This window comes from Musa acuminata, chromosome BXJ3-10 (genome assembly GCF_036884655.1).
Source record: "Musa acuminata AAA Group cultivar baxijiao chromosome BXJ3-10, Cavendish_Baxijiao_AAA, whole genome shotgun sequence".
Classification (NCBI taxonomy): Eukaryota; Viridiplantae; Streptophyta; class Magnoliopsida; order Zingiberales; family Musaceae; genus Musa; species Musa acuminata.
Window position 1 is genome coordinate 32,493,549 of NC_088358.1, and position 27,144 is coordinate 32,520,692.

The 27,144-nt window shown below is 37.1% G+C and overlaps 3 protein-coding genes across 3 annotated transcripts; all 3 read right to left on the reverse strand.

The window, feature by feature from the left end:
* Window positions 1-6,186: 6,186 nt before the first annotated feature.
* LOC135651343 (aluminum-activated malate transporter 9-like) lies at window positions 6,187-11,386 on the reverse strand. Its single transcript, XM_065171388.1, has 6 exons — window positions 10,879-11,386; window positions 10,192-10,329; window positions 9,820-10,089; window positions 9,501-9,637; window positions 9,260-9,406; window positions 6,187-7,137 (listed from the first exon to the last, which is right to left on the reverse strand). The coding sequence occupies exons 1-6, from the start codon at window positions 11,222-11,224 to the stop codon at window positions 6,469-6,471; spliced, it is 1,707 nt and encodes a 568-aa protein (XP_065027460.1). The 5' UTR covers window positions 11,225-11,386; the 3' UTR covers window positions 6,187-6,468.
* Window positions 11,387-11,815: 429 nt separating this feature from the next.
* Window positions 11,816-16,835, reverse strand: LOC103969602 (probable sulfate transporter 3.3). The gene is made up of 13 exons (XM_009383187.3): window positions 16,448-16,835; window positions 16,317-16,365; window positions 16,027-16,234; window positions 15,775-15,946; window positions 15,598-15,663; window positions 14,013-14,126; window positions 13,810-13,926; window positions 13,449-13,575; window positions 13,069-13,355; window positions 12,798-12,988; window positions 12,625-12,704; window positions 12,271-12,347; window positions 11,816-12,195 (listed from the first exon to the last, which is right to left on the reverse strand). Exons 1-13 carry the CDS (start codon window positions 16,751-16,753, stop codon window positions 12,022-12,024), a joined length of 1,968 nt encoding a protein of 655 aa, XP_009381462.2. The 5' UTR covers window positions 16,754-16,835; the 3' UTR covers window positions 11,816-12,021.
* Window positions 16,836-24,852: 8,017 nt separating this feature from the next.
* On the reverse strand, window positions 24,853-27,052 carry LOC135651126 (probable WRKY transcription factor 9). The gene is made up of 5 exons (XM_065170951.1): window positions 26,737-27,052; window positions 26,523-26,660; window positions 26,116-26,442; window positions 25,899-26,012; window positions 24,853-25,797 (listed from the first exon to the last, which is right to left on the reverse strand). Exons 1-5 carry the CDS (start codon window positions 26,992-26,994, stop codon window positions 25,195-25,197), a joined length of 1,440 nt encoding a protein of 479 aa, XP_065027023.1. The 5' UTR covers window positions 26,995-27,052; the 3' UTR covers window positions 24,853-25,194.
* Window positions 27,053-27,144: the final 92 nt, after the last annotated feature.

Below are 27,144 nucleotides of genomic sequence, written 5' to 3' on the forward strand. Positions count from 1 at the left end.
TCATGAATAAGTCCCCCTCTTTCCAAATCTATGGGTTGGAGTAATAAAGATGTTTCAGATGAGTACTGTTCATGCTCAAAGCTCATGGAATAATTTGTATTTCATTTTGTCAGAGAGATGTACGAGTGTTTGATATAACAATTTCACTCTCTCAGGAAATGGTCAACTATGAAACAAATTTATTTTCCTTTATTATTTCTAGGGTTATTTAAGATCAATTTTTTTAATTAAGATGCAGAAACCTTCAATTATTTGTGATGTATGACCGAAGAATCTTCGAAAAAGAAACTAATTTTATTATCTGGTTTAACATGAATGAACATTCTTCATCCGCGAGAAAGAAGAAGAGGAAGAGGAAGAAGAGATATCTCGATACGGTGCATGTGTGCTACTTGAGAACCCACCCTTTTCAACTGGGAATTTTCATCGGTTTCAACAAAATTAGTAGGTTAAATCCCTAATCCAAGGAATGCGACACAAATTCCAATAGGTTGCTGATTTCAACAAGGAAACATAGGATTAGAAGCATATACAATTTTGATCCTGCAGTGATCTGCGCAGTTCCTAGCTGGATCATGTGATGATAATTATGAGCTTCGAAGGATGAATCATCGTAGCGTGTGGGAAGAACAGAAATGATTTGACATGAAATGATAAGAAACCAAGATTAATCTTTGCAAGTCTGCAAAGGGCGTTGGCGTATGCACGCACAACACAAGGCATTAAGAACAGAAGGGTGATTTCATACTTTTGTCTTAAAAAGCAGCTGCTTTTTTAGAACTTTGAGCATCTCTTTCACTCACTATAAATTAGTGCATCATGAGACTCACCAAGAATATGCAGAGTAATCGTGTTGTACATTTGTGCATGGTGCCACCATATAATGTCATTCAGTATTAATCATAGAGTCAACCTCCTTTGTCTTGTTTTTGTAGTAACAAGTAATTAATCTCATTCACTCCAAGTTTAGATATCAAAAAATATATATATATAGCATGAAAGTAGGATCCAGTCTCTTTCTCACACTGTTTCGCTAAGTAGGTAAATGAAAATTAGTTCTGTTCATCCAAATATGTATTGCAATGAGAAAAAAAAAAATCATATCATCAAAATTTTGAATGACAAGCACATCAATCAATTAGGATGTGAAGTGATACACCACCAGAACCAGTTTGACACTACCAAATGAAATGAGGACATTGACCATTCTACATGTTGAAATTATCTAAGGTGTCCCTACCTGATTATAGAGACACATTTAATGCATTGATTCCAGGATGTGTAACATTTCCATAGTAGCAATTGGATTTCAACTTATTTTGACTATGTTTATATTTGACTAAAAATAATTGATAGAATACCGGTGTTGAGACAATAGTGACATCAAAATGAACTGAAAATATTCCTTGATTCATCATCCATACATCTGAAACAAAGTTAACAAGTGTTCCTTCTTACTTGTTAGGTCAGAAGCTAAGCTAATCTCAGACATCATCAACAAGACAAGGCAATGAATGGAATTTCAATATGTATCATTAATGTTCTTGAAGAAAATCATCAATAATTTAAGGATCGATGTATACGTAAAAAAAAAAAGAAGAAGCTAAAATAAACTTTATAACAAATCTGTGGGCAACAACAAAGATATGGTACATGTTGCATCTTCTAATAAAACTGCGGGCGGCGGCAAATCATGTATATAATTTTCCTAATCGCTTTGAAGTGTCGGTCTCATCGCTACAAAGTATCAATGCTTACAAATGGTACCATGTTAAATATTTGACATCACAGACAATACTTAAAAGAAACATGAAATTCCGCACAGTTACTTAAAAAGACTTGTTATCAAAATATTCAAGACATTCATGTTTAGGTAATTTATTGAATCCATACAGTGAACAACATATATGCAAGCATTAAAAATAGGAGTGATTATACACTGAGAATAGTACTTATCAATGAGCTTCTATATGAGTGCTCAAAACTAAATGCATTGTATAGACATTTACTATGTATTCTATGCATTACGAAAGAAGTAATATGAATTATAGTCTTAAAATCTCATAAAGTTTACTATATTAATTATAAGATTCATGACTCATACAGTAGTGAATTTGTCTTAAGACCCACGAGATGTCTTAAAACTGAATGTATTCATATGACATCCCCTCATCATCTAATTGTCATCTACACAATGTGAATTTTGGTTTGACTATTTCACCTAATCGTAGAAATGGATTTTGAAATCGACTAACCAAAGCCAATAACTTGTTTGCTTATCCTGATTAAATCATCTTTACTTACGTACCGAAAGGAAGGAATATGATGCATATGATCAAAGCCATAAACTATCTATCATCAACTAATGTTTTGATTCTTTTTTGTCATATGTTAACGAATGAACCGATGGATTGATAGTTCATACGGTGCTTTTGCATGTCAAATAAGTTGAGAGAAGCAGATGACCAGGTAAGGACAGAATAATACTTACTATCCCAGGGATAGAGGGGTATTGATTATTGTAATATGAGAAAAGACATAAAATACTTGATAAATAATTAACTAAATTATCTTAGGTACCGTCGTATTATATAGTGAACATGATCGTTCTCACAACTACTTAATTCACCTAATTGTACGTCTACCTCAATTAATGCATGCATCTACTCTTTATATTTTTCCAAAGTTATCGAACTTGGACACAGCGTTCGAGGGATCGATCACATTGCTGTAGTATTATACTCTTTCATGTGTTGTCCTCGGTTGGATTGCCTTTTCGCTTCCCCATTGTAGCCTTGGCATGTCTACATCCACGTTGTCATGCATCCTTACTCCGTCATGTGCTCTCTCAGAGTAAAAGTCACTCTCTCTTGAGCTTTCCTTTCGATTTTTCTGAAGCTTTGCTGCCAAGAGAACATAAAAGAAAAGAAGACGCAATGTACCGCACAAGTATCAAAATTCTGGAGCTTCCGGTGGCGAAAGGACACCGGCGGCTGCCAAGAGAGCTGCCAGAGAAGGAAGTGAGGGGGAATCATTCAGCCTTCTTGTGCTTGTTAACACTGTCCACATCTAAACAATACTTGAATATATATATATATATATATATATATATATATATATATACTATATGCTACAAACCCTAACCTCACTTCTTGTGCCTGTTTTGGTTAGCAGATTCCTTTTCCTCCCCCCACAGAACTCAGTTTTTGGTGAAGCAGCTGGATCGAAGGACGGCCTGCACGCACCGTCTTGGGTTGGAATGCCGTGGAGGAGCCTCGGAGGTTTGCCTTGATGACATGGCGATCACATCAACTTCTTTAATGCGCCTCGGAGGTGAACAGATTCTTGTTCTTTGTTTAGTGATGAAGCCACGGGATCTTGTCGACGCGATATTGGTCGATGGCATCTTGCCCACGTGGGCTTGGCCAATCAGAGTCAGCAAACGCTAGTTTAATGTGTCATGTCAAGGACAGTTCCCCATAGCACTGAATAAAGAAGCGGCCAGGAAAAGATAGCAGCACTTGGAGGAATTCTTTGAAGTACCACCCACGGCCAAATGCATGCATGCATGCATGCTGATGCTTCGAGCTTCGTGGTGGAGTGCAGTGCTTCATGTGTTCACGTGCATGTCGAGTGATGGGGTTTGGACACGTACCATACGTTGATGGGGCCTGCAGAATCTTCCGTGAAGCAGCTGAGTAAAGACTTTAGATTTTGGTTGTCTCCATTGGTCACTTGCAGCTGTAGTTTGCCCCCTTGTTTAGCTGTAAGGTCAGATTCCCCACCTATGGATAAACTAATTGTATGCTCGTTCAGTTTCTTGCCATCTATCTGGAAGCCACTCTATATATATATATATATATATATACACAAACATTGGAATAACGTTGACATCCTTTATGGTTTATGGGGCTTAAGTTTCCTAAATAAGCACAAGAAGAGGGTGAATTAGAGTCCTAATTGCAGTTCCAGAACCATTAATTCCGGAATAACTAATTTTAATTTCTAAAAATTAGAAATCCAAATAGAACCATTCAAGTTCGGGACCATTAATTTTTTTATTATTTTTTATTTAATATAAAATTTTATTTTTATTTTTAAAATTTAAAAAGAGATGGATAACTATAATGGGCAAAGCTGATATAAAAAATAAAATAAAACTATAAAATTTTTAATCCAACTAAATGTCTATTTCGAAGAAATAAATTTATAAAATTTTTAATCAAACTAAATAATTCCAACTAGATTTCCTTAAATTAAAAACATTTCGATCACTATCTCATAAGTTGTATATGTGATATATATATATTCTTTTTTAATTATATTTAGTCAGCTTAAAATTGACACTATAATAATTTGAAATCAGAATCGAACCATCAAGACTGATTCCAATTCAATTTGGAATTGACGAAATGCCAATCCTGTTCGATTTCGATTCGAATCAAATCATAGTCAATAATGTCTCACCTTTTCCTTCACCCATAAATTCTCTATTGAAGCAGACTAGTTTGGTGGCTTACGAGGCTAATGACCTACCTTAAGGTTATTTTTGTAAAAAAATAATAATAATTTTAATTAATATTTGTTCTATTTTGGAACAAAAGAAAGCGAGGGATAAAACTAGTATGGAGGGAGTGGGGAAGATAGAACAAGGAACTCCTCCTATAGGAGTTCCATCTTCTCAAACTTGAACAAGCCTCATGCCTGCAGAACAAGCAAGAAGCAAGAAATTTGCAAAGTACACAGAAAAAAAGACAAGATTAAAGAACGAGAGGAGCAAAATAGAAAAAGCAAGAAGCAAGAAATTTGAAAAAGGGAAGATAAAAAAAAGAAGAGAAAATACAAACTGCTTTTGTAATGATTGGACTTGCACTGAGATCCCGACCTCCTCGAGGGATCTGATATTTAATCTTCTTGTCAGCGAAGATTAAACCTTCGTAAATGATTCTCTTATCATTAGAAGAAACAAAACTTAGAAGCCATCAACACTTGAAACTTTCATGATACGAAAAACGAAAAATCTTCAGCGGCTGTTAAGCACAACAAAGATTTAGATATCCTTCGACAATCCTATTAAACCATGTAATTATCTATAAAACTCTTTGCTAATTAAGTTTTTTAACATGTAAAAAGTTTTCATGACTTTCCATTAAGTGATAAGAGGCTCTCAACGATGTTAGAGGGACTTTATCAGTTTCATTTTTGTAAATCTTTCAATATCAATCATTTCATACTACTTCAAGTAGTCTTCCAAATTATCTAATCAATCATCAAACATATTATGGTCAAACCTACTATCAAAATCCAGCACTTCCACTTTGATTGTTTTAGACATTTCCCATAAATTATCAACATTTCTCGTAAATTATCAGCAAACCAAACTCGTTAGCCCATTACTTAAGTTTATAAATTTCTAATAAGTTGTAAAAATTTATCATTAAAGTCGAAGGCTTGATCATAATGAATTATTAGATAATAATTGTAAACAAGTGCCCTATATGAACCTAGGATTTGTTCGGCGCGTAGGATGTGGGTAAAATTTCTTGATTTGAAGCTATGGATTATGAAGAATGAATATATCGCTTAATCAATCATCAATCATCTCATTCATGGGTCATTTTTAAGATGTTGAAAAGTTCTTTTGAGTTATTTGGTCATATACCAAAGTTGTCTCATGGTGACCTCACGTTGTTGGTTTAGAGATTTATTAGGATTAATTTGGTTTTCATCTTACCAAGTCAATTCTAATACTATCGATAAATTACTTTTTAGTAATGAGGTTGCTAATTGTTACAATATAATAAAAAAAGAAAATGAGAGAAACAATGATCCAATAAAACATACAATTTTTCTTTCCAGCAAAAAAATTAATAATTTTTTTTAAAAATTTATGGATACTAAGAATTATATGATCCACTAATTTCATAGAGATAGTTGCCCCAAAATTCAACTCCACACACAAGGGGTTAACATTGGAGATGTAAAGGATCCTTGAGTATTAATCAAAGCTTTTATTGCTAATTGAAACCCAACAGGATACAAGGTACGTTTTTTTATAGGCTCTAATAGCAAACTAATGTAAAACAAAGTAGGATGGTAGAGAGAGAGAATGAAATAGAAAGAAAAATAAATATATAAAAAAAATAAAAGGGTTAAGAAGATACAATTCTTTTTATTCAAATATAAAATACATCATAAACGGACTCCATAAGAGTTAAGAGTCTTAATATAATCAATGAAGATAATAATTCTCAAAAATAATGAAATTAATATGTCTTCTAGTAAATGAATTATTTAATATAAGATTACACTCGAAGTCGTTACAAAGATCTAAGTATAAAAGAATTTCTAGATTTTTATTGGTTTTTTTACCTATAATAATTTTTTTAAAAGTTCTTTCTAAAGTTAGATGGTTCTCCTTCAGAAAGACTCCAATGGAAATCTTCAATCAGCAAAAACCTTCACCCTCTAAGCTAGTTCCTTGTTCTTCAAAAACAACTTCCTAATTCTGGTCCAGAGCCCAGAAGTCTCCAATATTGGCCCATCTACAGGCTCCTCGAAATTGGCTTTTTCACTTAGCTCTTGAAATGCCTCCACCAAATTCTGAAGCCTTGCAACAAATTCAATGAGAAGTGAAGAAAAAGTTGCCAATGACAATGCACTAGCACTTTCATAAGTTCTTGATTCTTCTCCATTACGCATGACTTCTGAATTAAATGACTGCCTAGCAGGCCATTGCATCTGCCTTTGGAGCGACGAGTCCATCTTTGGCAGAGAACCAGTGAAGCTGGTGACTGAACTGTGAATATTGCTACTTGTTGACGGTGGTTCGACATAAGATCTTGTCGTGTAGCAATTGTTCTCATATTCTGTGATGTTAGTTCTGTTAAGATTTCCTTTCGTTCCATCAGGAAACTCTGCACCTTCCCAGCTTTCTGAATTCACCAGAAGGTATGATTTCCGGTCTATCTTCTGCTGCAACACTTCAGCGGCTTCATGGACCTCAAAGAGAAAATTTGGCTTGTTTAGTTTTGTCATCGTCTTCATTAAATCCCCAAGCTCGCGCAACACTTTAGCACCTTCGATGCCAACTCTCTTCAACTCACTGCTAAAAATTTGTCTGCTTTCTGGTGGAGCCTGTGATTTTTATCACATTAGAGGCAAGAACAGTAAAAATGAAAAAGGAGAATTATACTATCTCCTTACGTGCATGATTAAGCTTAATACGCTTCAAAATCAGAACAATAACAGAACTCCTAGATCCAATTAACGATATAGATAATCAAGATATTATAGTCTTACATTATGATTGTCAGGTTATATTAACACACAATACCACAGAGAACTTCGGCAGGATGCGTTGCAGTGGGGGACAAGATGGAGTGGTAAAGCGTAGATAGTTGAAGGTTTTGAAGAGGATTGGTAAACTAAGCTTTAATTATAAAGCATGATAATTTTAGTTGACTGATAATAGAGAAATATCACAAGTACTTCTTATTGCATATCAAAAACATCAAGAGAAGTGAAACTATAGGAAACAGCTACAAGGATCCTTTTCTCCATCATCTGTATCTGATGGAATATCAACAATTATGACATCCCTTTTAGCTGTTTCTTATAGTCTTCTTTGGCCTGCCTCAATTGGCACAATGAGATTTCAAAATTAGAGATTCTACAACAAAAGGATTACAAAAATATAATCACAATGTTGGCCCATTTTTTAAATTAACCAGCATCGAGGATATAAACCCAGCAATCCAACATGAAAGTTTCTGCATGGCATAACGAACAATTCTTCAATGAGAAGTTTTATCGAGAGATTTGCTTTACTCCTTAATTATAAATGGTATCATATTTCATTAATGAACGATAAGAAGAGGCCATCTATTCAAGCTAAAGGAGTTCCATCTAAACTGTAAAAACAAACAATTAAAGGTAATAGACATGGAAACCGAGAAAACTAAATTGTGTCTTATTAACGGATGGCAAACAACAATATAAAAGTATGAATAAAAGAATAAAAATAATTGTAAGGAAAAGCACTAATAACATTCTTATTTACTGGGTTTTAAACAAATAATTTAATTCAGGAGCAACAATAATGTCAAAATCCTATTTTATAAAATCAAATATGTAGGTTTATTTTCTTTTGACATTTTCACGTATTATAATCAGTGTTATTTGGGCATATGTTGCATACTAATTAAATCAAAACTTAACTTATATATTAAATTATGAGAGTTTTAAAGTCAGCACTATATACATTCGAATTAATTCCGATGTTCTATAGGGGTTGGCAAAGTTCCAAATTCTTTTTGTGAGTACTCTTAAATCATATATAAAGCTAGATCAGTATAATAAGATTGGAAGCAGTTAACTTAGCAGTGACAAAAAGTCAGAGAAGGGATTTGTGAGTGATGCATTAGCTGATAGTGTGATTATACCAACCTTAAATGTGAATTTAGAAAATGATGTGATTTTTTTTCACCCTAAGAAACTGTGGCATTACACATAATATTCTCTTGTTTCGTTCTATTTCTTGATATTCCTATCAAGGTTTCCTCCAATTGAAAACAAAAAAAGGGCCACACAAACTATCAACTAAAGATCAAGCTACTAATCTAATCACACTTTATTACATAATTTCTAAAGTTCAAACATCAGCTCTTTGAGTTACATCCTCCCATGTTTATATAGCTAGGAGGTCTATTGGAGAAAATTTGCTCTTTATGGTAATTTCATAATTCTCCAAGTTCAAACAAAAAAGATATCTAGATTTCTCCAAACGTAGCTTCTATTTGCTAAACTTTACCTGACCTATACTCTGTCCACAATAGATCTATTAAATATGAAATAGACTCAGCATAGAAGTATATAGGCTTACTAAGATATATACTGAAACTAAAACTAATGAAGAAAATTAGTTTTGCATTACGAAAAAAAAAAGAAAAATCATACCCTAAACTATTGTCCTCTTCTCCTGTCATACTTATAGTCCTTTTTGACTTAGGCACTATACAAGTATGATTTTCAAAATCATCTCAATGCTATCCCAGTCCAAGTTTGGTTAAAATTTACTGACTGACTGCACTGTAGGAGCCAACAAAGGCAAAACTTGGTGGCAATCCCACTTTTACCAGATTCAACTGATAGAAACAAATAATATTGCCACAATAAACTGAAACAGGATCTTCAAGAAGATAAGATATAGTAAAGCAATACCACTGCTAGAAAACGTAACATAAGAAAAGCATCCCACCTGAATCTCTGAAAGTATACACCCATGCAAAGCCATAACCATGAAGGCACAGTGCCTGAGCGCACCACTAACTCTGATATAGTTCTTCCAGGGATAATTCCACATTTTATAAGGACCATGTGGTGGCTCCCAGATAGCGAAACTTAACTGTGAAGAGACATTGAAAATAAAATACTTAACATCTTCCATTTCTAGCAATGGCATATTTCATGAAAGAATTGCAGTTCAAAAAGAAATATACAAGTGCATCTTCTTGAATTGTTGATTGAACAGCAGACCTGTACCCACTGTACAAAGGATCATCATAAGCTTGGTATGTTAGAATTTTTGAAGGAACCCTTTCATATTCAACGCACTGAAGGTATCCATTGACACAACCTACAAGGATTATGACAATAAGATCAGCTGACAAGTGTTCTGGTTGTAACAATATGAGAGTACGGATATGTAACTTCCAACTGAAGAATATTTATTGTTAATCATAGTGTAATTTAAAATTTTTGAATGCTTTAATAGGAAGTTCAAGCACCATTTTGCATATCGATAGATTCAATTTATACCTTCCAAAGACTTGGCTAGACCAGTGAAGTTCTTTGTTACTAGGTTGTGCAAATCCTCTCCTGCCCAGATTGGATAAATGCAAATATTTACTCCCAACCCAATGCCTGCACCAAGCGCAATTAGTATAAACCGACTGACTGCAGTCTCCATAAATGCCCTTGTCCTATATCCGGACACCACAATGTAACAAAATGTGAGCAAGAAAACTCGAAAGCCGTATTCATAAGGCTGCATCGTCGGGTAGAGCTTTATAAAGCTTGCAAAAAATCCTGGCATTGCAGTTCATTAAAAATGAAAGAAGCAAAAAATTAATACCATCTAGTTCAAATAACTTGAGGAAGAAAGCAAGTCACAATTGTTTAGTATCTCACCAACAACAAAGATACTAATAATTACAAGTACTTCCTCCCAATCTGCGGTCAGGGTTGCTATTTCTGCAACCCCTAGAGCAAGGCCTCCAGAAAGTAGTGTTCCTAAACCCCGATTAAGCCCTTTGCTTAGTGTGGCACCTGCATGATGCAGACTTGGGTACTGAGACTGAATTAAGCATGCACCAGATTAAGAAGTTGAAGAAAACATGGAGAACATTCTTTGATGGACAAGTCATGTGCTCACATCAGAATTCTCAGAAAGAAACAAAATTGAACCTATGACTTTGAATCTGTTAGAACCGCAACAGCAAATCATTTTCCACATTTTCTCTAGAAAATGTTAAAACTGTAAGATCGGCTCGGTTTAACATGATGAGATGGCCAATATAAATCCATTTACAAACTAAGGACTCTCGTAACAAATCTAATGAAAACTGAGAATAAAAAGGACTAATTGAGATGTTGATCAATGTAAAGAAACCTCCACTATCTCCTCCCATACATCCAGACAAACCATGAAACAAGCTAAAATTAGACATGAAAAAAGGGCATTCATTTTTCAAAGCACAGATAGGCATTCAAACAGCGACTCGAACATTCTTCCTGCACCTTAATGCATGAAATAAAGTTATAGAGAGAAACGAGGACGACATAGAGGTATGATCGATCATTGGTCACCGCACCCACCTATGCTGAACTCGAAGACGACGACGACGGTGAGGATGGCCCAGACGGAGTGCTTGGAGAGGTCATGGAAGGTCACCCTCAGGAAGATGAGGAGGGAGATGATGGTGAGGGCGAGGCCCATCTTGGCGGCGAACACGACCTTACGGGGGTCCGACCGACCGAACTCCCAGCCCTCGACGGCCAGCCCGCAGAGGCAAGCCCACGTGGCTGCGGCCCCGTCGGCGAGGCGGTGGAAGCAGCCACGCTGCCGGGGGTAAGGTTCGTGGTAGAGGATGGTGGAGGAGAGGAGCCGTTCCTTGCTCCGCTGCTCGAAGTTGTAATGAAAGGATTCAAGCTTGGGGGCCATCCGACGGCGGTCGTGGCGGCGTTCCCGATCCTCTCTGTTGCGTTGGCCACTGGAGATTGAGGAGATGACAGCGAAGGAATGGAGTGGTCTGTTGTGGGTTTTCGTCGGAGGGAGAAGAGTTGTTGAAAGGGAAAAGAAGGGGGAACAAATGCAAGCGCGAGGGAGGAAGGTGGAAGAAAAAGACAATGATGTATGTGCATTTATGATGATTATTTATCGTCGTCAAAGTATAAGTTGATGCATGTACTGACACCCCTCAAAAGTTCATAAATATATATATATATAGCAATTTTAACACAATTGCCGCTTCTATATATATATATATATATATATATGAGAAACAATAAGGAAACCCACCGTGTGGGTCGTGCAAACCAGCATTCCTTGGACACGAGCGTCGCACGACCATTTCATGGCCAACCATGGAAGAGAAATAAGTAATGCAAGTCGGCAACAGCTGTGAGATGTCACTCATTGCCAAGGGCGGGGTCCCTTTCGATAGATTGTGGGCCCCAGTAGGGGTATTTTTGGAATGGCATGATGATCTGAGAATTGTGTGTGATAGTAGTGGGTGAATTCGAGAATTGTGTGTGATACAAAGCACTCGCTTTTTATCATAAACAAAGCTTGTAATGTACTTTCCATAAACCTAAGATGACACAAAGAAACTGAAAAGGAACATATTGTCGCAACAAAATGGCAACATATAATATACATCTACTCTGATATCCTTAATTGATGAACTACACAAACATTACAGTTTCGTCCATTATTAAGCTGTTTAAGCTGTACTCATTTCAGATGAATAACGTAGATGAGACCTCCTGCTGTTGTAGCTTGTTCTGTGATGAGAGTGAAAACACAGCCTCTGCGATTGTCAAGTGGAGGAAATTGACGCCAAGGAAGTCATGGATTTTGTTTGCTCGCTGGAGTTTCTCCATGACTTCTCCCGTAGGATTTACAAGGGTAAGCTGTAAGCAGATCATTATGAACTTTTGAGATCATAAGTATTGATGTTCTACAAGGGGAACGAGATAAGTGACTACCTCAAGACCATGTTTCTCTGTCGATTTCTTTAGATCAATTAGAAATGAGATTCCGCTTGTGTCTACAGTAGGCACGGCTGAAATTTGATCTTCAAGGGTCAGTATACAAGTATGCATTCTCTTAAGAAGTAGAAATGATTGCTTTGATCAAAGCATGCCTTGCTATCAGAAGAAATCTTCTATTTTGTTGCATGCGCTACTTGAGGATGAAACTAATATACAAGACAATCTTATTTGATATACTTCTGCATGGTTGGCAGAACTTTAAAGGCAAAACAATCCCTATAAATTCATCTAAAGATAAAGAAAAATGTTTTCGGGATCGAGAAGTAGAGAAAAAGATTAGAATAGTACCTGACAAATCCAGTATTAGAAATCGAAGATTTGTTTCTTTCTCTTCCATGCTGTTTTCATTTTCTATCCACCTTGTTATCCTACGAATAATGCAAAGGGAATGATATCTCATGAGGCGAAGACTATGTTCTTGAACAGATTAGCATTGATCGTTAGGAGTTAGTACAGCAAACCTTTCATTTAGATATGTGGTGTTTGAGAAGTTAATGGGGGCTTCAACAGCAAGTACGAGGAACCCAGGAACTCTTTTAGCATCCTTGTACTGATGCAGGTCTCTGTATATGTTTGTCCCTGGAATGTTCCCTAGAGCAATCATCTTAGGTCTTGTGGTCTGGAGAAGGATTCTGAATATCGATAAACCAACCTATATTCACAGGAAAACAGATGTATGTTAGCGAAGAACATCGACGTTAGATGGGAGACTGAGGCATGATCGATCGTTACCGCGATCGCAAGGCCCTCCTGAACTGAGATGAAGATGACACCAAGGAAGGAAGACATGCAAACAAGGAAGTCAACCGTATCCAGCTTCCAGATGTTGTAAGCGGCGGGAACATCAATGAGGCCAATGACTGCAGCAATGATGATAGCAGCAAGCACAACGTTGGGGGTGTAGGCGAACAATGGCATGAGGAAGAGGAGCGTCACCATCACCGTCAAAGCCATCACTACGTTGGACATTGCAGTCTTGCATCCGGCATTGTGGTTCACGGCAGAACGGGAGAAGGCTCCTAAAAGAGTTCATGAGTTGGGAGTAAGTCGTTTGCAAGTGCTACTGGGATCTCTCAAGAGGCAGCGAGGTAGATGGCAAGTGTTTAGATTACCTGTAGTAACATAGCACGAGGTGCAAGAACCCACGATGTTCATCAGCCCTATGGCCATCATTTCCTTGTTCCCATCAACTTGGTAGCCCCTGAGCGAAGCAAACGTTCTTCCACTTGCAATTCCTTCCTAGAGAAGAAGAAGAAGAAGAAGAAGAAGAAGAAGAAGAAGAAGAAAAAGAGATTAGCAAGCAATTCCTTGACTAGAAATGTGTAAGGCATAATAATTTTCATCTAAACACTGAGGAACATTTTCGACATTGAACGCAACTACTGGAACATTTGGTGGTGATGTCAAGAAAATATAATAATATAACACTGATTGGCTCTGTGAACTTTTGTGTAGATGAAAGAGAGAGCTTACAGTAAGGGAGATGATCCCAGTGACAATTCCAGTTTTCATGGTAGTGCCTAAGTAGGTACTGTCGAAAAGTAAATTATCCCATGATGGGCGGTTCAACCCACATTTCAGTTTCCCAATCTGCACATACAACATGTAGATTATACGAGAATAGAAATAAGATTAGCATGATAATAGAGTTAAAAGAGAGGAAAGGTGGCACAAACAATGCTGATTCCATGATTCTGAGCTTTGAGCAGGAAAACAACAAGGGTGGAAATGATAACAGAGGCCAATGGCGCTCCGACTGACAACCAGAACAGCTTTGGCCTTCTTATGCTCTGCATTCAAATTTTCGGGCTATTAATGTACAAAATGAGTCAACATCTTAATAATGCATCTAGTTACAGAGATTGATCCAACAAGAATCATAAACACTATTGTTATCATTAAGGAACTAATAACTCAAACTTAACTCTATCCACTATCAATTAATTGTTTGAACTTGATTCTGTCATAAGATGAGACAGTGAATAACAGAGTTGCTGGATTTTTTTATTTTTAATTTGCAAAAAAAAAAAAAACAATATGTCCAACTCATAATCACATATTGGAAGGAATTTAAGCTGAAATTTACCTCCAAATATAAACAGAGTTCAACAGAACGAAGGATATGTAAGTAACACTCTAATCATAAATAACACTTTATTTATGTATAAGAAAAAGATAAGAAAATTTACCTAATCTTGCCTATGTGATTCCAAGTAGCAACAGTTATTAAGGTTGGGAATTAAATGACTTATTATGGTGAATATAAATTTGAGAATATATATATATATATATATATATATATATGTTCTCGAGGTGCACATGTCATGAGGCATCACATGAAATCCTTGGGAACAGAAGAAGAGGGACAACAAATAGAGAATCACAACTTAACATGAACATAAAATAGAGTGAACTCACATGGATTCAAGAGAGAATCCACATAGTTTTCTAACTCAATTTGATTCTACGACATAAAGGATCCTTGAGCGATCATAGACATATATACCCACACATACAATTTACTCTTAATTGATTCTATAATCGTGGTGGATCGGACTATCAACTTTTTGAGGGAGAGTCCATATATAAGAGATAACAATCTCGTGAGGTCTATATAAAGTGGGATGGACCGAAGCATGAAAAGTTGTGGATCAGATCCAAATCAATTTGTATGTATCCACTGTCTTGATATTGGTCAATCATTGACAACCTTATGTCAGCACACTCCAAGTTGGGATATCACGACATGACAGATGATCACGAAAAACTAAATAAAATGGATTGCAGACTACTGTTCCAATTATGTCGTATCTTGATAGTGGGTGAAATTATACTTGTCCTGGATTGATTAAGCTCTCTTGTGTCCGAATCATAATATAAAGCCAAAAGAACTATAATTTTGCAGCATGTGATTCTTGATTTGATCTGACCACCACCACATGTACGTTAAATTATCTACATCAAAGAATTTTAGGTCGGCTTCATATTTTTCGGATGTAGAGTTTATCCTACTACTATATGTTTGTGTGTGTATATATATATATATATATATATATATATATATATATATATATATATATCTCCATGTTATTCTTACGTAGACGTATAAACATATACATATGATTGAAGAGCAAAGAGGCAAAACCCGTGAATGTGTGTAGCAGTGACAGTACGGACAACTAAATCATTCCTCCGTAGTCTATATGTTCTTCATGTGCATGTCGACAAAAGCAAGCAGGACAAGCACAAGAGGAAACATACAACGTGTCTCGCCAGCAGCAGGAAGGCCAGGAAGCTGATTCCCATGACTATCGTTTGCCATGACCACTGCACGAACAAAAGCCTTTTTAACGTCTTCTGAGTCATAATTGCTATTTAACCTTGTTCATTGAATGAAGTAAAGAGTAAAACAACAAGGAAGAGGAGGAGGAAGAGAACCTCGTGGGTGTTGTGGAAAACAGAGCTCAACACCGGAATCACAGCCATCTTTTTGGTGAAATGGACGATCCCCAGTAGGTTTTTGAGTTGCTGGAGAGAAACGATAATGGCAGCGCCGGCCATGAACCCAACCAGTGTAGCCTTTGACAAGAAGTCTATGATGAATCCCAACCTTACCAGTACAAGAATATCCATAATTATAGAATGAATCGTGCAGCGATCATGGAGATGGAGATCAAACAGAGTTCTGACCTCAGGATCCCTAGAGACGCTTGGAAGATCCCCGCGAAGAAGGTGGCGGTGAAGGCCAGCTGAAGGAAGAGAAAGGGATCGGTGTTCGGGTTCACCGCTTGCCTCAGCATCGACCCCATTATCAGCGATGCAATGGACACCGGACCGACTGCGAGATCCCTCGAGCTCCCCAACACCGAGTACACGAGAGGCGGCACGAAGCTCGAATCTGTAGTCATATTTGAGGTGTACACATTTAGCATGCATGCGAAACCTACAACACATGTATTCATGCAGTCCGAGAGACTCACAGAGCCCGATGATGGGAGGCAGATTAGCGAGCTTGGCGTAGCTTATACCCTGAAGGATATCAGTTAACATCATCTTCCAACACAGAAAAAGAAAGATGAGAGAAGGATATAGGAGGGAGTGGGCATGTTGCCTGCGGGATGGCTAAGCTGGCAATGGTGAGCCCGGCCACGAGGTCGGACTTGAAGAAGGAGAAACTGTAGTTGGGCGCCCAGTCCAGAATGGGGAAGAGGTACTGCGCTCCCAGCACCCATTTCCGCCTCGGTGGTTGCCCTTTGAACCGGCGGAATGGGTCGTCGGGGAAGAAGGTCTCCTTGAGCCGCAACTTCATCTTGTCCACCGTGCTCTGCGGTGGCGCCGCCTCCACCTTGTGCACCGCCTCCATCATCACCCCTATCTCCACTTGTCCTTCTCCTCTCCTCTTGCACTCTCCCTCCATGTCAGTCCGCTCCCTCACAACCTAAACCGGTGATCTGTCCCCCTCTCTCAGAGTTGAAACGGGTCACCTGGCCTCGTCCTCTATTTAAAAGGGACTTCACCATCCGGAATCTATCCCGAAGGCTATCATAAGAGGACCGCTACAGAACAAAAGTACTATCCAACAAAAGGAGGAGGAGAACAAAGGGGACGAGAAGGTGGTGGGGGGAGGGGGGAAAGGAGGAAGGCCCAAAAAAGAAGAGGTAGGGAAAGATGCATGCACAGCGAGAAAACACACTATGGATTCGAAGGGATAGGTGGGGAATGGGTGGATATCCATAGATTTGGCCAAGGGATTGCTTATCTTTTTCTTTTCTCAATAAAATACATGATTTTGACGAGTGATAAATGCTAAATTCTGATCCCAGGATCTTACGATAACTCTAATCCATTCTAAAACATCGTAATTTGATTCCTAATATGTCATGTATTAATTGGACAGATTCACAATTAATGCTAGATGAGTCGGTGATCGTACGAACACCGATGGATGAGGCAATCGTTCCTACACTTCCTACCACCTTCTTCCTTATCTTACAAGACTGCAGCTTTAATTAATTCAACAAAAATGGAACTTAATAAATAACTTTGTCGTGTTCTAATCGAAGCAGTTCTTACTTAGTTTACTGTAGTTGGAAGCCTTTGATAGACCGAGCACTATATATGGACGGGTCAATCATTAAGTACCTTCTTATATTTTCTCCTTCCATTTTTCTCATATGAAATACCTGCCATTTGAATACATTCTCAAATGTTAGAATTTGGCAACAAATTTAATGCTTTATATAAAATTTTCAAAATATCGAAGAAACAAATATATCATAGTTTGATATAATAGTTGTCTAAAAATAACGAAATTAAAAACGTAAAATATTACAAATTATGTGTTACAAAATGATCAGGCACATAAAAATAATATAAAAATATATAATTAACTTAATAAGAAATATAAAATAAAATATGTGATAAAAAATGATAATAAATAACATAAGAAACAAGATATATAGATAAATGTGATAACTAGTATAAAATTATTAACCTAGATAGAAAATTCAAATATGTGATATAGTCATAAAATAAATAATTAGTTATCATATATATTTTTTAAAGTGTTATGATAAAAATAATGTAGCTATCGTGCATAACTGCTCTCTCTCCTATGTTAAACTAATAAGATCCACATGTTCAAATGATAAGCTCTACATAGTCATCATGGCCAAGCCACCTAAATGGTCATCCATCACCATATTAGTGTTAAGTGATAACGTACAATAAATGCCAACTGAAGAACGAGTATGATCGATTGTCACGCTCCCATAGTGTAATGAGAGGATATAATAGCTCAACGTTAATGGATGATGGTTATGATCGATTCTTACATACTTATTACTACATAAACTATGTAATGAGAGAGGATAATGACCCCAAATACCCGCTATAAAAAGGAGATGAAAAAATGCGTCAATATATATAAACTAATCTTAGTTCATCTTGTCCAATTAGATTACCAACTTAAGCATTAAGGGAACATTATCGGAAATACCCCCAACTTAATTTTTTAGGGTTCGAACATCCGACTTCGAGAATTTTACTTTGAGACCAGTTAGAAGAAGAATAATGGTGAATCTAAATCAGCCTTTAGTCATACAACTAAAATCTCCTTTTAAGCGCCAGAAGGAGGAATGACCAATGTGTCTTAGGAAAACTTTATAACTTATTCGACAATTGTAGTAAAAATTTGTAAAGACATTTTTGACTTGAAAAGAAAATTTTTTATATATAGAAGAAGTAGTTACATTATTCTTGGGAATTCTTAAATATCAAAATGAACTTCTTGACTTGAAAAAAAAGTAAATGGACAAAAGGAACAAGCCGATCTAGCTACCCTTCTAAGCTTTCAACAATGTGTTCCTGAGTTTGGAGTTACCGGCTTAGTTAGGTCAGCTTTTAAACTTTGGGCAAAGCCTCTTCCATAGGATCCCCAACTATCAATGTCCCCTTGACTTTGTCACCAGCCTCGACCTCTCTATCCTCAGCATAGAAGAATTGCCCTGATGTAGTTTTGCAGGGTTTGGATAAGTAATTTGAAAAGTTTCATTCTGAGACCAGCTCGAAGAAGAAAAACATTGATCCGAATCAACCTCCTGCTCCAACAACCAAAATCTGCTCTACCATAAATCATACAAAATAAGTATAAAGAATATAATAGGTATAAGATAAACATTGATATAAAATATAAGATAATACTCGAATATATTAGGAAAAATACCTTAGATTTTGAATATTTTATGCGTCATTGCCCCTCATTTATATATTTATCAAGAATCCTCGATAAAATAACCAAAATACTATGAGAAGGGGATTTCTTTGTAAATTAAGCTTGGTTAAACTGGCCAAGTTTTATAGTGTTTTTTAATAAAGCTATAATATTTTTAGTTTTTATTTTTTTAGTACAGTAAACACATCACTCCATTAAAAGATAATGTAATTAAACAATATCTTATTCTTTTTAATTATAATTATTTCATAAATGTTATAATATTTTCTGAAATATTTATACCTAAATTCAAGATAAAGTGTGAAAAATTAGAGCTTTTATCATGTTTTATTTGAAAATACATCAAAACCTTCACAATTTTATTTCATTATCGTTCAAATTTATATATAAATTATTTTCGAATAAGTCAATACCTTATAGTAACAGTTGATAGTTATGGTTAGTGAGGATTTCAATTAATTGAAACTCAATTATATTATTTATGATTAGAATTATATTCTTCTACCTCATTTATAAAAACATTATAGATCCAATCAAATACATTGTAATTATGAATGCATCCTTTTTATTATTTTTACTTTCCAATTAATGAAAACAAGTATAATAATATTTTCAGATAATTATAGACCTAAATTTAGGGATATACAAAAAAGGATTTGTGATCCTTTATTTTGAAATATATCAAAATATTCTTAATTTCTATAAAAAAAATCATTTAAAAACTCTCAAAATAAAATATTGTATAAAATTTCAAGACATATAATAAGATTAAATAAATTACGGTATTCTTTGAATATTGTCACAGTGTTTTCAATTTAGTAATAAAAACTATTGTAACTGATTTGATTAAATTAAAAATATTATAATTTAACAAAATAATTAACATATAATTTAACAAAAGAATTAATTATAAACAACGCTAAATTGGATTTCATCACCTGTTGTTAAACATAGCAGTTGGTTTTTATTTTAGATATCAAGCAAGTGATCAGATCGTCAAAAGAACAAAAAAAAAAAAAAGGAGTATTTATTTACATTTTTCTCATCCTATCATTTTATGTGAGTTGGGAAGGATGAGAGGTGTTAACAGTCATTAACCGGCATCTGAATTGTATGGTATTGTATGTCATCCATGGATATGGACGACGATGGAATGATAGGTATTAACTGGTCTTGTACTCGTTAGAGAAAAAGAAATATACACATTGACATCGACACCGAGACTTGCTGTAGTTTTCTTCGCTTTTGGGCGTATTATATTCCTTCACCTTTGCCATGGGCACTCCTCGTGGATGGAATTAAATGCAGTGTATTGCCAAGTGTGAGATGGAGTTGTAACACGAGTAAGATGAGCAGGAGAGACACTTTAATGCGCTAAATTGACTTCCATCGTTCTTAAGAGTTGCAGAGGATGATCGTTGCAAGACAACACATGTAGCAGCGATATGTGCGTGTGTGTGCAAGGATCGGGGAGAAAAAGTGGGAGAAAAGAAAGATTCCGGTGCTTTACCAAAAGAGAGGTGGGATTTGGTATATTGGGTGGGCGGCCGAATTCAATGGTGTAGTCCTGTTAGAGCGTCATGCGTAAAGGAGATCCAGACAGGTCGAGATCATACATAATGGAAGAGAGAGAAAGAAAGGTGGTGAGGAGGAATGGAGTTAAAAGCATCAAGACTTTATGTTGTTGTTCATCATAATCTTCAGAGGAGTAATGAACTATAAGTTCGGACCTAAAGAACGCCTACTATTTACTTCTGTTCCACAGGTTTCTCCATGCATCTTGTTTTAAATATTGCATTCCTTCTTATTTGGTTCGATCTTTAAAGGACGAGTAATTTAAGATGAGAGAAGGATAACCTCTCTCTCTCTCTCTCTCTCTCTCTCTCTCTCACGCACACACACACACAAAGTGGGCACGCATCTTGACTCTTTGCTGTTGTCATAGATGCCGTGATGTTTTGGGCCATGGAGTTAGCAGAAAATTAATGTTTCGAGCTCAAGCGGCTCCTCAGCACTGAAAGCTACTAACTACGGCATGTAGTTACCGAGGGCACTATTTATAATGCTTAAAAGCTCTTCTACGTACTTCTCGTGGAGTCTCAGTTGCAAAGAAAGGTTGGTGTCATCCCAACTTTTGCTTCTCTGTGTAGTGCAAGTCCAATTTATTTGAGCATCACAAACTCCCAGGAAAATGATGGAATGAGAGGTCAATTAAGGTGGGAGAAGACTCCTTTTGCTGTTGCTGTTGCTGTTGCTGTTTCTTGTCAAGATGGGTGGTGGGGGAGACTTCCGTCCAAACATTTAGCATCCATTGCCACCATCAGGTCTAACCTTAACCAGTCATTTTGCTGATGAAAGCAGAACTATAAGGTTCACTCACAAGAATAGGAAAGTGGAAAATGAAAAACAATATTATTATTTTTTAAAAAAAAATCATTATTCATACATTGATTTCAACAACAACAAAAAAGAAAAACATTTCATCTCTTTGACAACCTGACTTCTGCCTGCAACCTTGACTTTGTTTTTATTTTTAATCCTATGATAATTAGGATTAGACACTTCTATAACCAAATAGTTGATGAATACATTCATAATTATGGATCTTTATATATGATGATTGGTGCTATTTGAGATTCACAGACTCATGATATTCTAAGGAGATTTCCTTTATGTTTTCTGATGTCCAATTTGATCTTATATATATATATATATATATATATATATATATATATATATATATATATATATATATATATATATATATATATATATATATATATATATATATTCTCACTTCCTGTCTATAAATTACAAAAGATTTTTTATTTCATGAATATCATGGCAACATGAATAGACACAGTTTTACTCAACTCTCTAAAATACAATTTTATTAATATAATATTATCACTTTTAAATTTTATAAAGAGGGAGACAAGTAGAATTGGGAGAGAGATAAGTAATACCATCATCATCGCTTATAAATCTCATAATGATATCTTGTCCCATCTTCGATGTCAATTTATATATTGTTGGTCTTATCATTATTGATTGATTTTTTTTAGGTGAGACTAGTCGAGTTTAAATATGTATAACATAAAATATTTATAAATTAAATAGCGTAAAAATATAAAGGTAAAATTGCTTATATATAATTTTTTTCCTAATGTTGTTTTTTTTTATTTTCCCTTTTATACTTGAGTTTAATATTGTAACGTATATACTTTTTGTTATACAAAATTCGCAGTCATTGTCCTTAATCTTCATTGGTCAACCATCCATTACAATGAATTTAAATCGATATTAATTCCCTTCTCTATCCGTTTTAATTTAGTAATCTTTACATTTGCCCCTTCAAATTTTAGGAAATAAAGAATCAAATACTTGGTGAAAGTAATGCGGAGAATTTTAAATATCTAAAATAATCATGCATATATATATATATATAATAAAATTCGGAGAGGCAAATATCATATATATAAATATGCAAAACCGCCAAAAATAGAATATGTTAGTGAACCCAAATAGTGGCACGGGCTCTCTGAAGTTGGGCTTCATGGCCGGCCCAATAATAGACTTGGAAAGGAAAGCATCAGCGGGGCCCATCTTTCTTCCAAGCCCGGGATGATCCACGCCGCCTCATCGTGCCTGCCGGTGGCGCCTTCCTCGCCCTCGGGAACGACCGGCTCAACCTGATGGTTTTCTGCAAGGACTTCAACGCGCGCTCCCAGGAGTACAAGCTGGACACGCCACTGCCGTCACTATCACCGCCTACTTGGATGACACCTTGGAGTTCACCGTCAAGTCTCCCTCCGTCTCCTGCTTCCCCAATTTGTGCACCAGAGTCGGGACGGCAGCAGCCGCCCTGGTCATATCGGTGCCTCCTCCGTCACCTTCTTGTAAGCACCTCTCAGTCGAGGCCATCTGCAAGTCAGTGCCGCGACATCTCTGATCGATACCACCGGTACCATCTGCAAGTCCTTGCAACTTAATGATAAACCTGATTGATCTGTTCACATTAACTTTCAGGTTGAAACAAAATCTAGTGTTATGTGGGTCACAAACATCTCTATTTTCCTTTTCTTTTTTTTTCAATATATTTTCCATGAATATAAAAGAGAATCAATAGCAGCTATTATGTGTTTGTAAAATCCTACATTTCTTTTCTTTGGAACAGAATCATTTATTCGTCGGAGGTAAAATCCGACAGGGTGAGTAGTCGCCTGAAACACGATTCTTTCTTATTGCAAAACATAGCATAATTAAACTATATATCAGATCTATTTTCTTCCTCGGAAACACGAGAAACAAGCATGTCTGGGTTATAAAAGATGTTTCTAATCACATTCATAACCCTGTAAGAGTTTTTCTCCTATTTAATAACCGCGCAAGAACTGTAGAATAAGATTCAGCCTGAATTTTCTGCATCTCTTCCCGTCTTTTTCTTTCTTCCCCCGTCATTTCGAGATAGCAACAGCCTCATAGTAGGAAAAAAAAAAAAACGTAATTATTAATCTTGTCACTGACATAAATCGCTCGGTAGAAAGATCAATCTTTCTCTGCTCTAACAGTGCGTAATATTCAATTCAAGGCCGGAGAAAGTTCATGGTAGCTAATTTTCTCCCTCTCACATTGGACTTTGTCCTTTGGTGAACAGTATCCACTTGCTACTCCATCACAGCCACACAGTATTTTTCTACGATTATTCATGGTTTGGCGTTGACTTGGAATGACAAGTTGGACTCCTGCTGTTTCCAAAAAGTCAAAGTCACCTCCATGGGATGACTTCGCTAATCACTCATTCTCGTTAAGCAATCCAGCCTTACAAGGACAAAACTGAATACGCCAAAGTGGGTTGACGAGCCCTTCTTATTCGGTCGAACTATACTCGTGATACAAAAAATACTTTGACCAGTGGAAGCCTTACACGGATATGAACATAAGAAACTAGTTGATCACCAAGAATATTCGACTTGGATTGCAACGAAGACATAATCACAGGATGTGATGTAAAATGTCGGGGCAAAACATTCTTCTTGATTGATACATGATTCAGATTTCGATGTAACGTGTAGGCTTCGATTTAAATTCCACCAAAGATATTTTATGATATGATTGATCAAGATTTTATTGCTATTCGCATTGCATTGTTCTTCGCTTCATGTATTAAAATACATGTTCTGTAATACGACTTTTAAGAAGAAATCATGCAACATATCTAAATGCCAATCCATACAAAAATTTCCCTGAATTTGCAGTTTGCAATTTTGATGCACCTTAAGATGATTATCATCAATACATTTAAGAAAAAAAAATCATGATATGGTCTGAAAACTAAAAAAGAACCATTTCAACAAGCTTGAAGCATATTCTACCTGTGAATTTACGGTTGGACTGGTCAAAAATTAAGAAGCTGGAGAACCAAGTGAGAACAAGAATGAGATGCACGTTAAGAACAGTCAATATTTGTATGCATCAGAGGTAAAAGTCGACTCGAACAACATTGGTGACCAATCGGCGGATAGCTTTAACTTGGTCAAATTTTGTTTCTTGATGGAATGAACTTTCTCTGTGAACTGGCACTAGGCAACTCATGGATTCCGAAGAAATTTCTTCTTGGTCAGCTGTGTCCACCCCCAAGCTTGCATGCTTGTATTAGATAAATTCGAAGCTGCATGTGAGATGATTTTTAGTATGCTTAAATAAGGGAATCCCATTTCATCAGATTTGCTTTTACGTTCATCGGTAAGTGGTATGATCGGTGCTAATTGTCTACTGCATCATAAACATAACGCAAATGGTGATTTCATCATGGAACCAATACAAGTAGAAAACTTAGGACTGTCACAAGATGTTGCTTACACTGTTTGTTATCAGAACTCAAGATACTTCTTACAATGCGAAGGCAAAAAAAGAGAGGAAAACCCTCGTGATGACAAAGCGCACATTTATCCGGTTGCTTGTATCATTCAAATCAGGATCAGTGTATCGTGCATGATCGGTGAACAATGCCGAATTTGTTGACAAGGGAAGCATGTAGGGTTTCCCCAAAACTGTTTTCCTCGACATAGGAATAAGAGGAAGGAAACTGGAGACATGAAGGACGAAACAAGTTGCAAATCACTTCAGCTTAAATCTTTGGTGCTGTTGGAGAGAGACTCGAGCACCCACTTGCTGCTGCTTCTACTGCTACTCTCCCCATCCTTTTGTGCCCAAGTCTGGCTATCCTTGTTTATGAACGAGCTAATGGCTGCTGCGACCGCGGCCGTGAACTTTGAGTCTGAAGCAATAGCACCGATGTTTCCTGCCAAAGACTTGTTGGCACTCTCACTGTTCCAGGTCCCCTCATTTGGTAGCCAAGAACTTCCACCAGCAAAACCAGGATTTGGAATGGAGGAGGCGGCCCACGGGTACGTTGCACTGGAAGGTTGTTGGCGCCCATGGTCATTGCTGCTAGTTGCACCAAAGATGCTGGAATAGCTAGTAGAACTTGTGAGGCTGTTCATGGGCGGTAAATGGGGAGAGGGATTCGCCAGGTAAGGGTTCAAGTATGACAATGGTGCGGTGTCCGCAGTGGAAGATGAGGAAGGTGCGTCGTTCGGCAGCATAAAAGTAGCTGCTGTTGGTGCTGCGAAAGCCAGTGCGGTTGCGCCCACAGGTAGGGGATGGTTATGTGTGCCTTCGTAAGTCGTAATCAGTATCGACATGTCCTCGAGGCATCGCTGCACCTGTTCAAACGAAAATATCTTTGTTGAATTGATTGCCAATTGCCAACCAATCTCATCAACGCCTTATCGACATCAAAATCGGGCTTAGTTCTGCTATCTACCTGCTTTCGAACGGGGCACCCCTGTGCGACGGTGCATCGGTAGTAAGCTCTCGGACATGGATTCCCTTTCGCAACCTTTTGCCCATATTTTCTCCATTGCAATCCATCATTCATCTATAAGTACTCTTCGAGAAAGAGAGTTAGCTCGAATCCATGAAGATGGACATAATTTTCCTAAAGAGATGCATGTAAAAGCTTCATTCTCAGTAAGACTTACGGTCGGTCCTTGGCATCTTGCTCTGACTGAAACCCTAGTTTTTCTAGTGGTTGGATTGATGGTTTGACTTGTGACGGTGGAGAACCCACCAGTTTGCAGCTTGTCATCAAGTGGTTGCCAGCTCTTCGATCCCTTCCCTTTCTCCTCACTTGTATCTGCATGAGGGCCTGCAAATGTTCGCAGACTCAAGGATAAGCCCAACTCGTTGTCATCACCTAAGTCGCCGCTTTGAGCGGCCACCGATGGTTCCTCGATCTGTTCGCTCTCGCCGGCCTTCATCGGCTCTTGGAAGCTCCCCCCTCCGAGCGAAAGCGAAACTCGATGCTCCTGAATACATAAGCCCGCAAGAGTTGAATCATCAAAATCTTTTGATTGGATGGAAGAGAACTCAGGTGTAAAATGATTACTTTTGGCTGCCCCTGCTGTTGGATGTCTGCCAATCTCATCTGTAGCTCGTAATAATCGTTCGAGATGCGATCGATGACCTCTTGTAATCGCTTGTTTTCTTCCTTCATACGATCCATCTCAGCTTGCAACGCGCACAACTGCAGACGACTTCAAAGGTCATAGCTTAGCACGTACAACAGAAGAAGGTATGAAGAAAAGAGAGAATTAGCTAACCTCATCCTCGATCGCATCTTTTGCTATGGGATTCTCACAACCTTGATCTTTCTCCTCCTTTTGGGTCTCCTCACGATGGCTGCTTCCCTGCTTGCCTCCAATCAAAATGATCTTTTCGCCACCCTCCTCCTCTTGTTGGTGGTGGTGTTGATCACCAACCGCATGACCCCCTTCTACCTCTCTTTCCTCATCTTCTGCTGCTTCCAAGGACAGATCTATGTGCATTATACGCTGCTTCCTCTTCTTCTTCGATGACATGATCTTCTTGTAGTTGATGCCCACCCCCACCCCCTATTTTTCTCTCTCTAGAGGTCTAAATGATGTTACCGAGGCAAGGGAGTCAACGTCGAAGGCGTATTAAAGGGTTTTAGACGGAGCAAGAAACAAAGGCTCGCTCTCACACAGTGC